Genomic DNA, 15,906 nt, shown 5'->3' on the forward strand with positions numbered 1-15,906 from the left:
CCTCAAATAATGGGACTTTTTAATAAATTTTGTATTGCATTTTGCACAAGAATATGAGCATGAAAAAGAAGTAGTGTGTCCTAGGGATTTTGATTTGAACGATGTCGATGAGAAGTAACCTCTCATTAGCCCCACACCATTCCATAGAAAGTCTGAAACGTTTGTATTGCGTACACATTTACAGACATGCAATTTTTTAAAATGCAAAAACGGGCACATCAGACTCTTCTCTTCAGAGTCCTGATAAGTCTAGCCACCCCCCAAAAAAATTAAAAATAAATATACACTGCAGTTTACAAAGCTAGTAGACCTAAAATGTGAGCTATCACTATTTTAGGAAAGGAATACAAAAATTTAAATATGGTCTACCTTTCCACCAGCAGGTCCACCTTGGAGTAATTAAATACACACATACATATATATACATATACACACATAATAAAGATGTACAAAACGCTCTGCTGTCGGCCTGGCATCCTGTAGGCCAAATTTGCTGGAGCATTCAAGTATGTCTTTACACAATGCTAAATAGGAATATAACCTCTTATTTAGTGTGTATTATAATATAATATATATGTTTATTATATACATACATACAAGGGCGGTTCAATAAGTACCTGTATTTGACGGTAGAGGGCGTTTCTGAGGGAAGTTGGTGTTATTATCATGTGCTGCCATCTATCAAACGACGGCAAAACAAATTGCAGACTGATTGATAGGTTAGTTTGGATTTGGCAGCCATTTGAGTAAGATGTGTTTCATGATTATCGCTAAGATAGAAAAAGAGCAGTATCGTTCGGTAATTCGCTTTTTGTTTTTGGATGGGGAAAAATGCGAGGAGATAAAAGCAAAGTTGGATGCTGTTTATGGGGACATTTCGCCATCTATGACCACAGTTAGAAATTGGTTCAACAAATTTAAACGTGAGCGAACATCCATTTTTGATGAGGAGTTACCGAGGAAATCATTCAAATAGTCCACGACATGATAATCGCTGATCGACAAATGAAAGTGCGCAAAGTGGCAGAGGCTGTAGGTGTGTTGACCGGAACGGCAATTTAATCGTTTTCATGATAAGTTGGCGATGTAAAAATTGTTGACCTGATGGGTGCGGCGATTGCTCACGGTGGACAACAAGCAGATGCGGCTGTTAACTTCAAAGCAGTGTTTGGAGCAATTTAAGCGAGATCCGAAGGTGTTTTTGTGTCAAGTTGTCACCGTTGATGAAACCTGGATTCATCATTACACACCAGAAACTAAGCACCAATCAAAACAATGGATTTCTCCTTGTGAATCTGCTCCAAAGAAGGGGAAGACGGTCCCATCGGCCGGAAAGGTTATGCCGACAATTTTTTGGGATGCGAACAGCGTCATCCTCATGGATTTTTAAGAAAAAGGAAGAACAATCACTGGACAATATTACAGTGAGTTATTGGACCGCTTTGACAAAAAATTTAAGGAGACACGGCCGAATTCATGAATTGCGTTATGAATTGTTTCCAAACCCCCCACTATTTAACTGATCTGGCTCCCTGCAACTTTTTCTTGATCCCTAACGTGAAGAATTGGCTGGCCGGAAAAAATTTAGCTCAAACGAGGAAGTCATCGCCAAGACAGAGGCCTATTTTGGAGAGTTTGACAAATCCTATTTTTTGGAGGGGTTAAAAAATGGCAGGAACGTTGGGAAAAGTGAATATTTCTAAAAGGGGACTATGTTGAAAAATATTTTTTTTTTTAAATGGGGTCTTCATTTCTTACACGGGTACTTATTGAACCACCCTCATATATACACACATTATATACAATTGTCAAGACCAAAAATTTTTTAGCTGGGGTTACAATTATAAAATATATAGAGTTCTGACTTACATACAAATTAATTTAAACAAACCTAAAGTACCTATCTTGTACGGAACTGCCTGTACAACTATATTTAAAACAGTGGTAACCTGGAAGCACAATAAAGTAAAACCATTTCCGCAAAGGTTACACTATGAAAGTACAATTAAGCCCCCTCATTTTTAACAAAGACAAAGAAGACAGAGATTAAATCCACGTACCAAGTATCCATATGATATGGGCGTTTTTAACTCCAATAAAGACATGCGTAAAAAAACTTGAAATAATGTTGCACTGGTAAATAATTTTTTTTATACAATTGGATAAAAATTGGTGGGCAGTGGCAGAGGGTAGTTTGATTCACTATGTTACACCCACAGCATTCAAAATTTGAAAACAAGTATCATATTGAGTGAACTGCTGCTTGAATTCCTGTGTGCCAATGTTTGAAAGGGGTTAACCAATTTCAGCAAACAATTGGAAAAATTACAATTCTCCAATATACTTTCTGTATCAATTCAGTTTTCTAGATCTCCGCTTGAGGTCATTGTATAGGAAACTTCATTGTTTACTTCCAGTGTATAGAAATCTGTCGATGATCATGTGATATCACACAGGTTCATTATGTCACACATCGCCGATTACACTGTGATACTAAGGAGCTGTGCACCTGTGTGACATCACCTCACCATGGACTGATTTTTATCCACTGGATGTAAACAATGAAGCTTCCCTTAAAATGACAGAAAATACATGGATAAGAAATTGCGACTTGGTTCCCCTTTCACACCCATCACACTGTTTTTAAGGTAGTGGGCATGGGATGAAACAGCAAAGGTCAGGTTGCCCCAGCCCACTTAATTTATTTAAGCCGGTTTTAATTGCAGCTGAAATCTATGATAAGTTGATCTCAACCCTTACAGAACTCAGCCCTTTTTCACTCCCCTCATTCCAAAAGCAAGAACACTTTTATTTTTACGTTTACAGAGATGCATTAGGGACAGATGGAGACTGTAGGCTGTGATGGCAACCGATCGCCCATGAAATGATAAGTTAGGTGCCGTGGTCAGGTCAGTAAAAGGCAGGTGTCAGCTGTATTATACAGCCGACAACCGCTGTTTATGGAGAGCTCAGTCCGTGAGCTCTCTCCCTACACCCCTGCAGCACCAGGATTTTATAGTACATCCTGGTGCGCAAAGGGGTTAATACCTCTCCCAATTATATTTGTGAAAATGGGACCACCCCTTTATATAAGACTATATACTACACGGATTACCACTTTATACCATAAATAATCCACAAATAACATGAAATGGATCATTTTAATAAATCATTACATAATTAGAGCTAGCTTTCTGTAGATACAAATTTTATTTTTCATAGCAAACAATGAAACACAAAACCAACAAAAACAGATGGAAACAAGGAAACAAGTTGCAGGACACTATATATACACAGATTGCTACATGTTATTTGTGATCTCAACAGTCCTTTGCAAGAATTAAAATAATTTCTTGTACAACGCTGAGATAGTAGTTTGCAATCAAACAGGGACAGATACCAAGGAAATTTACAAAATGTCACATTTAAAAGTCTCCATTATTTAATAGTTTAGAACATGCTATGGATGCTTTAGGATTTAACTTTTTTCATTGTGAGATTGCCACGCGACTGGAAAGTATCTGTGCCAAGGTGCCATGCCCCTTTCAAAAAACAGGAGCACAGCACCTAGGGACGGGACACCAGAGGTGTTAAGTAAAGGTTTATTATTTTGCCCATTCGAAACCCCACCACCAGAAGATTTTTGTCTGATCTCGGACAACCCCATTAAATACTTGGTACTCATCTCATTTATTCTCACAAAACCCCTTCAAGTATAGAAGATAGCCCCTTTTAATGTACTCTTTGGCTAGGCTGAACAATAAAAAAGCATCTCTTCAAGAGGACAGATGGCTGAGCATGTGTGACCACCAGCACAGGAAACAGGGACTGGATAACCTTTTTAACCTTTTATAGTTATCTTGTCTTTCCTATATTCTCGGGGTGTACACCTTACTTAAATGGCAACAATTAAAAGTGCACATATAATGAATCATAAAGCTATAAGAATGTAGGTAAATTTGTTGCAACCACACCACTACACTCCTGAAAGAAAGATAATTTATAAGAATATACCTTAGTCATAGACGGAGATTAATCAAGGTTTCTATGCCAGAAAAGTGGCGTAGAAGCCCAGAAATAATCGCAATTGCTAGCGAACAGCCAATAATTGTGTTCACTATTCCTTTTATGCCATGTCCACGCCAAGGAAAAATAAAAGGGCATGGCCAGTGGGGGAGTGGGCATTTCTGTCAGACAGGACCCGTCATAGAAATATATGCTTCACAGCCACCCAGCTGGATACATTAGGAGGCCTAAGCCTCTTGATGTAGTCTATGAATATGCAGAACCTAGAAATTTTAATACTTAGTGCTCATATTGTGTGCTTAAAATACGTGACTTGCTTGGTTGGTTCCTGCGGCTGCTTGGCCTGTTGTATCAGTTATGCTTATTATATTATTGATAATTTAGAGTAGGGTATGTACAGCATCCCTCCACTTCTCCATTGCATTACATTGTATGTAACTTGTAAGAATGAATATGTATGCATAGTGTCAGTGATCACCAGTACAAGTACACTCGTCCTAATAGAGACGTATCTTCTAATTCTTTTCTATTACACTTTTTTTTAACCTCCTAGACTTTTCCACCACATTTCTATTATTTCCCTTTGCCTCTTGCAAGGGAAACTGAAGCAAAGGAGACTAAACACCTATGACCTCAGGACACAAAAGTACAAATTGTAGTGGTTATCTGGGATTTTTATAGATAGGACATTATAGGGGCAAGAATAAGTAAAAAATAAAAATGGTGTAATTATGGACGTTTTCTGGCGCAAAAATCTGCACATCAGACCTGTCAGTGTTAAATAAATCTGCTCTCCACCCTGTTGTGTGTGGAGCTCTGTGAATGAAAGTCTTCTGCAAAGCATAGGTGGACAGAATGTCTATTGTTACCCATAAATCCTCCATTCCAGTCTGTGATTCTGTATAACATTGTGTATCATAAACCCTTCACTCAGGACACCTTCATAGCAGGGAACTGTAAACCTTTAGTACTTAAACATATGCCCCCTGAGGAAGCAACAACAACGCGAAAAGCGCGTTGGGGAGATATTGACCACAGCCCAGGAGACTTTCTTGAATGGGTAACTGATCTCTATATGTTGATGTATACTGAGCACGATTTCAACATGGCCATGGTGCTGTAATGATTTTTATGATGAAAGAGTAATATGTTTACCCATTAGTATTTATATATATTTTTCACTTGCACCTTTTTCTGCAATATATTTCCTGAGTTTCAATCGGGCTAGATGACAATATAGTCTATTTTGGAGTACCATCCCTGGATGTTTTTTAGTGTGTGTTATTCATATTTATCATTATGTCTTTTTTCTTAATAAAGTATTGATTTAATTGGACCTGAATGATTCTTTTTGTGGTTTAATAATACTGCAGGGGGCTGGCAGGCTGTATACTGCAGGATAGGGCTGTGATCAATGTATTTCCCTCCCTCAGGTTATTTAATTTATTGCACACCACATTTTAACATCTGTAACTTAATACTTACACTGGAGTAATTTTTCTTTGGGACCAGCTGAAGTTTTAAGTGACAACATTTTGGGAAAGGTACCACATTTTTCACATTAATACATCTCACCCAGTGTGGTCAATGTTAGGTTATGTTTATATGCCTTTCTCAAACTAAATAAAAAATAACTATGTGTTTTAACATTCTAGATGGTCTGATGACCAATAAATGATATTGAAATATATTGCATTACATTTTTATTTTGCCGTTTCCCTATTAAAGTGTGATAACACTGCTTGAAAGACAGGGCTAGGAGCATCTAGGGATTGGAACTAAAATGGTCTCTCCACGTTTCAATAATGATGCAGCTTAGCTTCTAGGTGAACCAAGGGCAATGTCATAAGGCCCAGTTCACACCTGCATCCCTTTTATCGGTTCCGTTAAACCACAGATCTGTTAACATGTCCACTGATATCAATGGGATTCTAATGGCTTTCACTAGTGTCTTCTGCTACCCCTTCAATTATTTAAATGTAAAATAGAACAACACTTTTTCTGCCTCAAATTATGTAAAAATTACAAGTACATTTTAACACAAAAGTAATTTCTTTTTACTACAGTTTTCCTTTTGGTTATTGTAAAAAAAAAAAAAAAAAAAAAAAGCTGAAATCCATCCTGAGCAGAATTTAATGTAGGAAATTAAAATGTAAACCCCCATAAAACTTTTCAACATGCTAGTGTTTTTCCTGGTTAAGGCCATGTTCACATGCAGCATTTGAGTTGTGCTTTGAAACCTAATGCAAAGCCTGCAGGAAAGAGCTTGGCCCAAATGCATTATGTTAACATTGTCTTTATGTTCACATCTCATTAACATAAATCTATGTAAATGCAATGTTAACTCACTCTGTTAATTTTTGGTGTGAAACAAAAATGCTTCACTTTGTGAAAAAGGTAGGAAAAGTTCCAATGAACTGAATGCCTTACAGCTGACACTTCTCTCTTTTGCATCTGTACAGTCTTATATATATGTGTCTCCAAGTATTCTTCATCACTGCAGCAGTGGCATGGTCTTCAGAGTATCTAATGGCCACTAACTACACGAGCCTCCTAGTTCTGTTCAGGTCAAGTGTAAGTAAGTTTACGACTGCATGATTTCCATCACTGAAGTCAAAATAGTACCAATCAAAGTGCAATCAGCTACAATCTGTAACCTTACTTGCACACAAATTTTGGGGCTCATTTGTCATCGTCGTGTGAGGTCTGCTCATGCACAGAAGAGTGTGAAAAGATTGTCCGAGCAACAATCTGGGGCAGGAATTGTTGGTCTGATTGTTTGCTATAAGCAACTAAAACAGTTCTGCTCTCAGTTTTGATAAATGAGGCCCTTTGTGTTCAGGGGCCTTAGGATGAGTAAAGCTGGATGCTGCAGGCAACAACTTAATACGCTTTTTTTGTATTTTTTAACCAATAATGATTATCTGATTTATCTAATTTATTTCCAGCATCACTCACAGGCATTTCCAAAATGTAGAGAAGACTGTAAAAAATCTAGACTTTAAGGGAACCTGTTACCAAGGCACTATTTTTCTTATAGGCTTTCCAAATGCCTATAACACGATAAAAGCTTATGTGCTTTTGTTATGTTTGTGAGACGTGTACATCATCTAGTATCGGCATTCCCAGGGGGCTGGGATTCAAATTCAGACGCTCTCCTTCGGATTTAAAGTACTGCCCTCGCGCTGTATTTCCTTCCTCTGTGATGTCATGGAGGGGCAGCCACTAGGAATAAGGTGTTTCGGCTGTGGTATGAATCTGGAGGAGACAAGCATTTGAATTTGAACCCAGGGCCCTGAGACTTTAGGGAGACGTTTGAAGGGAGCCAGATATAGTACTATAATGCCGATATTAGATGATGTACACATCCCACAAACCTGACAAAAGCACATATGCTTTTGTCATGTTATGGGCTTTTGAAACCGGTGATAGATAGAAAATAGTGCCTTGGTGACAGGTTCCCTTTAAAGAATAGCATACATCTACTTTTGTATCAGTAAAACCAAATATTAAAAACTTTGTATTGTCAAACAATGTTATCTTATAGCTCTTATATCTCTATCCTGTTTCTATTTCTATCACTTCATGTTTCTGCTTTTCTCTCCCCAAATTTACATGGGTAGCAGCTGGTCTTAACTAAAGTTTTCAGAAGTTAAATGGAATGTCACCAGCTTTTACACCCCTTTACTAGCAGCTAAGAAAATATAGGTCATCCTTGTATTAGAAAACAATTACAGCTCTACAAGCTTTTCTCTACGTATTGCGAATGAGAAAGGAGCTTTGCCTGAATTTTCTGATGTACCTATGACCATGGGGGCTGCCATCTTGCCTAAGCTATATTAAAAACATTTACTTATATAGTTTGCACTATTCGTTTCTACCCTTTATCTGTGGAGAGCTTATGCATGCTCTGCATATAATGGATGTGTTAATAGGCCATGATAACACCTACTTTTAGAACAGTTTGCTTCTATTGTAATTGTGACTATGAAGTAAATGAGATGATTGCTGCATAGGAAACCCCTACAAAATTGTCAGCCTAATTATTATCCTTAATCTTGGTTAAAAAGAACTCCTTTTATGGGTACATATTTTTTATTTTATAAAATGATTTGACTAGCTCTCCCAAAGGACTGATTGAAGACCATGCATTAAAGCATCTGTTGACACCTCAACAATACACAATATGCAACATGATGGGAGATCAGAGTATCATGGAAAACACAACAGGAAACAGTGAGACCATGGGCAGCGATGGTGAGACTTAAAGCCTATAACAGAGTTGAGGCACAGATTCCCTTACTTGAGGGGAGCTGCCTGGAGAGAAACCTTGATTGGAGACAGGAGAAGTGGGAGACTGGTTGGCTGGGGACCCAGCATTACTGCGATACTGCTGGAGAGAAGCCTACAGAACAACACAGAATTAAATACCACTGGCAGGTTACAGTCTGTAGTTGATAAATATCCTCTGGGTAAGCAACCTCCTCTGGAACCCAGTTATGTACATATAAAAGGTGGGCAAGCACTGTTTTTATACATCAGTTTATACTTTATTGGTTTGAAGTATTCCACTATTGATTGATTGTTTTAATAAAACATCCAAAATCTGCAACAAATACAGTGCCCTTCTCTAGTGTACTCCCATCATATATGAGATGCGTAGCATGGATCATCTCCCTCCATATGCAGCAAGATATCTTGTCGCAGCAGCCCACATCACCACTTCTTACTAGTAAAAGTTGTTTCTGTATACACAGGGGCTGATTAGATAAGGAAGAAAATAATTCTCCTTATGGTGACTGCCTTTACAGGTGTACCGATTATTAAAGGGCAGGCTTCCTCTGCTACGGATTCTCAGTAGGAAAAATACAAATGAGTTTACCATTGGGGGGGGCTTTATCATATGCTGACGAACAATAAAACTGCTCCACTTTAGGGCCAGGCATACATCAGGAGGTTCTGGCCTGCTGATATGCCAGGTCCATTAGTCATCCGCCCCATTCACATCCCTGCATACCCACTTGGTGTAAAGTGGCATAAAGGGGATAAATAGTCACAATTCCTGGCGGTATTCTATGCCTCCAGTGCTACCTTAAATAAGGATAGCGGGAGAGAAAAAAAACAAAACAAGTAAATCGACGCACTGCCTTGAACAGGTGCTTCAACAGCTGGGTATAGTTCAATGTCTTTATTAAAGAGGACCTGTCATCAGATTTTGACCACATTGACTAACAATGCCTGCTGATAAAGGTTTACAAGTCCTACCCATATCACCTAAAGTTAGCTGCCAGTGGGGCACTGTACCTTAATTACAGGTGATTCTGATATGCAAATTGGCTTTTGTGACTCATGTCTGGTGTTTGTGACTTTTCTCCTATGCCTAGGCTGGCAGAGAGCCACACTCCATTATTTTGACTGACAGCTCTGTGTCTCTTCAAATCACTGCTATGCCTCCTTGTACTTATGGACCGTCTGTTAATATTCAACTACAGACATATAAAGCTCTATGTACAGATGGGAAATATTGTGTCAATTTTTTTACACTGTGCCTTGTGTTACAAAAAAACTGTAAAAACTGTAAAGAAAATTTCAGAAAGGGGTTAAAAAAATTGCCATTGTTTTCAATATGGACCTAATTACTGGTCTGAGGTGAATGTTGTGATTAACTGTAGATTTCTTTCAGTTTCTATGTAGGTTTTCTTTGCCCTTGGTTTGAGGCATATATGGCTATATGGGACATTCAATATGCTTTTTTTGTGGTGAGCACTTGAGAATTCTATGAAGCTATTAATTTACAGACTTTAAAAATATGTCTGAGTAATTATAGAGTAGAAACTGATGTGTTCATGGAAATTAGGAGGTCCAGGAATTCAGCTTGTTGGGGGGAGATATTCAGGGTCGGCTTTATGGCCCATGTACAGTCATGGCAAAAAAGTTTTGAGAATGATACAAATGTTAATTTTTACAGAGTCTACTGCATCAGGTTTTATAATGGCAATTTGCACATACTCCAGAATGTTATAAAAAGTGATCAGCTTAAAAGCAATTTATTGCAAAGTCAATATTTGTCTCAAAAATGAACAGCTAACGTTGTTTCAGTGATTGCTCCAGTAACACAGGTCTGGGTGTTGAGTAGGACAGGGCTGGAAATCAATCTGTCATGAATTGCACTACTGGACACTTTAAAAGGAGGCTGGTGCTTGGCATCATTGTTTCTATTCTGTTAACCATGGTTATCTCTAAAGAAAAGTGTGCAGTCATGATTGCACTGCACAAAACAGGGAAGAGTATCGAAGCTAGGAAGATTGCACCTCAGTCAACAATCTATCGCATCATCAAGGAATTCAAGGAGAGAGGTTCCATTGTTGCCAAAAAGGCTTCAGGGCGCCCAAGAAGAACCAGCAAGCGCAAGGACCGTCTCTTAAAAGTGTTTCCGCTTCAGGATCGGGCTACCAGCAGTGCAGAGCTTGCTCAGGAATGGTAGCAGGCAGGTGTGAGTGCATCTGCATGCAAAGTGAGGCGGAGACTCTTGGAGCAAGGCCTGGTGTCAAGGAGGGCAGCAAAGAAGCCACTTCTCTCCAGAACAAACATCAGGGACAGACTGATATTCTGCAAAAGGTACAGGGAGTGGACTGCTGAGGACTGGGGTAAAGTCATTTTCTCTGATGAATCCCCTTTCCGATTGTTTGGAACATCTGGAAAACAGCTTGTTCGGAGAAGACAAGATGAGCGATACCACCACTCTTGCCTCATGCCAACTGTAAAGCATCCTGCAACCATTCATGTGTGGAGTTGCTTCTCAGCCAAGGGAATCAGCTCACTCACAGTCTTGCCTAAAAACACACCCATGAATAAGAGCAGTTTGGTGATCAACAATGCCTTTTCCAGCATGATGGAGCACCTTGCCATAAAGCAAAAGTGATAACTAAATGGCCCAGGGAACAAAACAGAGATTTTGGGTCCATGGCCTAGAAACTCCCCAGATCTTAATCCCATTGAGAACTTGTGGTCAATCATCAAGAGATGGGTGGACAAACAAAAACCAACAAATTGTGACAAAATGCAAGCATTGACTGATGGACTGCTATCAGTCAGGATTTGGTCCAGATTGATTGAGAGCTGCCAGGGAGAATTGCAGAGGTCCTGAAGAAGAAGGGTGAACACTGCAAATATTGACTTGCTGCATTAAATCATTCTAACTGTCAACAAAAACTTTTGTTACTCATAATATGATTGTACTTGTATTTCTGTATGTGATTAAAACATCTGACAAACACACATAGAAACCAGAGGGCAACAGATCATGTGAAAATATAATAATATTTGTGTCATTCTCAAAACTTATGGCCATGACTATATTCTCATTGATGTTCTTTAGAACATCCAAAGCCTGGTCCTCATCTCCCTCCCAGAAGAATATCTCTTAAAAAAAATACTTTGTCGATATTTTGTGTTGCCCATTATGAAGCTTGTTTCAAAACACCAACATGTTCCAAAATAAAACTGATACTATCAGCGAGAAACTGAGCTTGTTGTCAGGGAAGTGGGGTCCTTAAGAAACATCTACTATGGGGTCAGTATATACATTCTTATTCATTTACCCATTCTATGGGAATCAATAATTTTTCCTCGTACAATTAAATTAGATATGGAGTATGGTTCCTCTATTTTCGTTTTTATGACATGAATAGACATTATTTTTTCATTTTTTCATATATTTTTAACTTAGTTATTGAACCTTTAGCTCAAGCGATAAGAAACAACTCCACGATTAATAGTCTATGCGGAAAAGCAGGCAATTTTGCAATAACCCTTTATGCAGATGATATAGTATGTACTTGCACAAACCCTGAAAGATCATTAAAACAATTGCTACAGATTATCTCTTACTATAAACTTAATCTTAGCAAATGTCAGCTAATGGTGATTAATGGAGGACCAAGGATGAAAAGAGATCTTTCAACTTTGTTCTCGTTTAAAATAGTGAGAAGAGGGTTTACATATTTAGGTATTTTTATAGCAAGCAGTCTAGAGAAAACATTAAAATATAACTCAGGAGATCTAATAAAACGTATCAAAATTGAAATACAAAAATCGGGGAAATTTAATTTGTCTTGGATTGCGAGAATAAATATACCGTATTTTCTGGACTATAAGACGCACTTTTTTTCCCCAGAAGATGGGGAAAAAACAGTGGTGCGTCTTATAGTCCGGATGTAGCTGCAGGAGGGAATGGAGGGCACCCGGCTGCGCTCTGCCAGCTAATGCTGGCAGTAAGCGCAGCCCTTCACAGTGAATGGCAGCGGCTGTGCTGAGTGCCGCTGCGCTCCTCTCCTCCTCTCAGCCCTCCACTGCTGGAGGGAATGGATGGCAGCACCCCTGCGCTCTGCTTGTGGCAGAGCAGGAGCGCAGCAGTGGAGAGAGAGGGGGAGGAGAAAGGCACGGACTCTGTGGCCAATCCCCGCTCGGCTTGTAAGTAGCCCGGGAGGCTCAGAGGGAAGAGAGAACATGAAGGCTGCCGGCAACTTGAGAAGAGGAACCTATACAGAGCTGTGTGCAGTGTCTGACCTGTAACTTCTCACAGGATCAGATAAGTGATACGTGCTCCCTTCCCCCGGGTCTCTGCTCTCACACTCTTAACCCCTTGTTGCCTGGTATGTAGTGGCTGCTGTCTTGTAAAGGTACTTTATCCCACAGACCAAGCTCTTGTGGCCATTGTACAAGGACTGTCATCTCCTGTGTCCTCCTCCTCATAGACTGTAAGCTCTTGTGGCCATTGTACAAGGACTGTCATCTCCTGTGTCCTCCTCCTCATAGACTGTAAGCTCTTGTGGCCATTGTACAAGGACTGTCATCCCGTGTCCTCCTCCTCATAGATTGTAAGCTCTTGTGGCCATTGTACAAGGACTGTCATCTCCTGTGTCCTCCTCCTCATAGATTGTAAGCTCTTGTGGCCATTGTACAAGCACTGTCATCTCCTGTGTCCTCTCCTCCTCCTCATAGATTGTAAGCTCCTGTTAGCATTGTACAAGCACTGTCATCTCCTGTGTCCTCCTCCTCATAGATTGTAAGCTCTTGTGACCATTGTCACATATACTCATACCTATGCAGCCCTGGTAACTCTTGAGACCTCCTGAATACATGCCAACATAATTCTATCTAAAGATAGATGGCGGTGCCCGGGAGTTACTTTATTAAATATTTTAGCATACTATTTGGGGAAAAAAACATTTTTTCTTATTTCTCCTCCTCTAAAACCTATGTGCGTCTTATGGTCCAGTGCGTCTTATAGTCCGAAAAATATGGTAATTAAAATTAATATTTTACCCATAACACTATTTTATTTCAGATCTATACCACTACATTTCTCTAGTAAAGTAATAGGGGTAATACAAAAGTTGACGTTAGAGTTTATATGGCAAAAAGGTAAACAAAGAATATCAAAAAAATTGTTATATATACACCACTGACCAAAGGGGGCTTAGGCGTGCCATGTTTTGAATTCTATTGGATGGCGTGCCTGCTGGACTTCGTTAAAGAATCTTGGATAACTTTAAGAGCCAGGAATTGGGAATATTTAGAACAATTAAAACAATTAAATAACAACAAAACAACTAAAGCCATATTACTTCATTTTCTCTTTAAACTAAAATCGAAACAGAATCGAAACTAAAGGAAAAAACATTTCCTTTGTTTGGCTTAGATTTATAAAACTAAGAGATGGTATTAAGATTAATTATTCAGAATTTAAACTTGAATACTTAGTAGGGGAAATTCTGAACTTTAGCTTACTACCTTGGGCATCCTTTGGTATCTCTTCACTAAATGAAATCTCTGAAAAAGGTAAACTAATGAAATTCTCAGATAAATATGGTATACCAGTCAACTTTTTTTTCCAATACCTTCAAATCAGAGAATTTTTTTAGAACTAATAAAATACTTGAAAAAATAAAAAAAAAAAAGCTCACAAGCAATTGTAAATATGGTGATTTTCTTCATTATAATAAAACTGCTAAGAGAGGTATCTCTACTATCTATTCGGAGTTAATATCCACCAAAATTAAATATAAGTTAAGCTATATGGTAAAATGGGAAGGATATCTTAACAAGCAATTTTCTATTGAGGAGTGGAGGAGAGCCCTGTATCCACTAGGTAAGACAGCCATCTGTGTCAACCACATAGAAACTCTTAAGAAAATTCAGTTGGGCTGGTACCCAACTGAATTTTTTCTTTTTGTTTGTTGTTGTTGCTTTTTTTTTTTTTTGGTTTGTTTGTAATTGTGTTTTTGCTTATGTCAGATGTGATTGTTATGTAAGTTTTGTATGTTGTTTTTGTAAAAAAAATTAATAAAAATTTTTATGAATGAATTAAAAATAAATTATTTTTTCATTGGTCTTCTATTTTATATATGACTTTTTAATTTATTTGTCATATACATATTTTTAAGATTTGATGTCAGCATAGATTTTAAGTATCTTTTCGGACCCGATGAAGGCGGCTGTCCATTCCCAAAATGTGCTGTGTTCTTAGCATCTTAATAAAGATATTCTACCATACCCAAGTTGTAGCACATTCATTGAAGGCAGTGCCTTGTTTTTTCCTCTCCTGCTATCCACACACCCATCCAGTTGGAACCCACATCGGAATCCAGGAGACTCATCCAGCCTTCATTTACCACCTACTAAAAGCGTGAAGCGACGAGAAACGCCAGGACCTGCAAAGTCATTTTTAATCTGATATACTGCATATGAATACCGCAATCCATATTCCAATGGGTTCATTTTTATGGTAAAAATTGCATGATTCAACTTTATTAACTCTTTCCTGTAGCAAACAGAATAAAACAGCCGATTTACCACTTTTTTTTTTTTTTTTTTTAATAAAAGGGAACCAGGGACCTCATTTTCACTAAAAACAGGTTACAGAAGCCTATTACAGCTGCAGTGCAAAGATGTATTTCTGCGTTCTCTAAGCATTTGTATTACAATATAATTGTGTGGTATAACTTACCTTGCACCCTGAATCCTCTGCAAAGTGGCAGGGGTTGGCTTTGGTTTGGATGCATTTATAAAAAAAACACGTCACTGGTCTGTGCTGTGTACTGTACAGATTTCAGCTACCACCTTTGTGCTCCTGTACAGCTCCTCCGTCCTGCTCCTTCACAGAGCTCACAGCCTGGTGAGCTGACATGAGTGGTGGTGGGAGGAGCTGTACAGGAGCATAAAAGGCGGGGGATCAGAAGTGAGGAGAACACAGCACAGACTATGGGGCAGATTTATCAAGCTGTCTAAAAGTCAGAATATTTCTAGTTGTCCATGGCAACCAATCACAGCTCCCCTTTAAAATATTCATGAGCATTGGTAAACTGAAAGCTGAGCTGTGATTGGTTGCCATGGGCAACTAGAAATATTCTGACTTTCAGACAGCTTGATAAATCTGCCCCTATGTGTTGTTTTTGAAATGCAGCCAAACCAACACCAACTACTGGGACTAAACAAAGGATTCTGTCAGGGTGCAAGGTAACTTATAACACACAATTATATTGTAATGCACAAAATATAATGAATTATAGGAAAATGGGTGATTTTTGTGCTTTGTTTTTTAATTTTGTATTTATTTTAAACTTTACTTAATTTTTTTTTTACTGTCCCACTAGGGGACTTGTGCTAGGGCTACCTTGATCCATTATACAATACATTGCAGTACTTCTGTAGGCTGTACTCATAGACCCCCGTACATGGCAGACACGGATGTCTTCATTAGACTTCAGGCTGTCCTGACAACCACCCCAACCCCTTAGTCTCTCTTCTTCCCTGTCGCGATAGTGCTTAATTGTGGCAGTTAAGGGGATAAACTGACGGGCGTGATATGGGTAAGGA

General features: G+C 38.7%; 1 protein-coding gene across 3 annotated transcripts in view; it reads right to left on the reverse strand.

Annotated features, from left to right (window-relative positions):
• CRTC1 (CREB regulated transcription coactivator 1) overlaps positions 1-15,906 on the reverse strand; it is a 107,812-nt gene that overhangs the window by 6,349 nt on the left and 85,557 nt on the right. For 2 of the 3 annotated variants that reach the window (XM_072112387.1, XM_072112373.1), the window contains one exon: positions 8,330-8,431. The exons of the other annotated variant lie outside the window; for it this stretch is intronic. In XM_072112387.1, coding sequence (XP_071968488.1) covers positions 8,330-8,431 — 102 coding nt within the window. The remainder of the gene's footprint in view (positions 1-8,329; positions 8,432-15,906) is intronic. 3 annotated transcript variants of the gene reach the window in all.

Source organism: Engystomops pustulosus, chromosome 1 (assembly GCF_040894005.1).
Source record: "Engystomops pustulosus chromosome 1, aEngPut4.maternal, whole genome shotgun sequence".
In the NCBI taxonomy this organism is placed as follows: domain Eukaryota; kingdom Metazoa; phylum Chordata; class Amphibia; order Anura; family Leptodactylidae; genus Engystomops; species Engystomops pustulosus.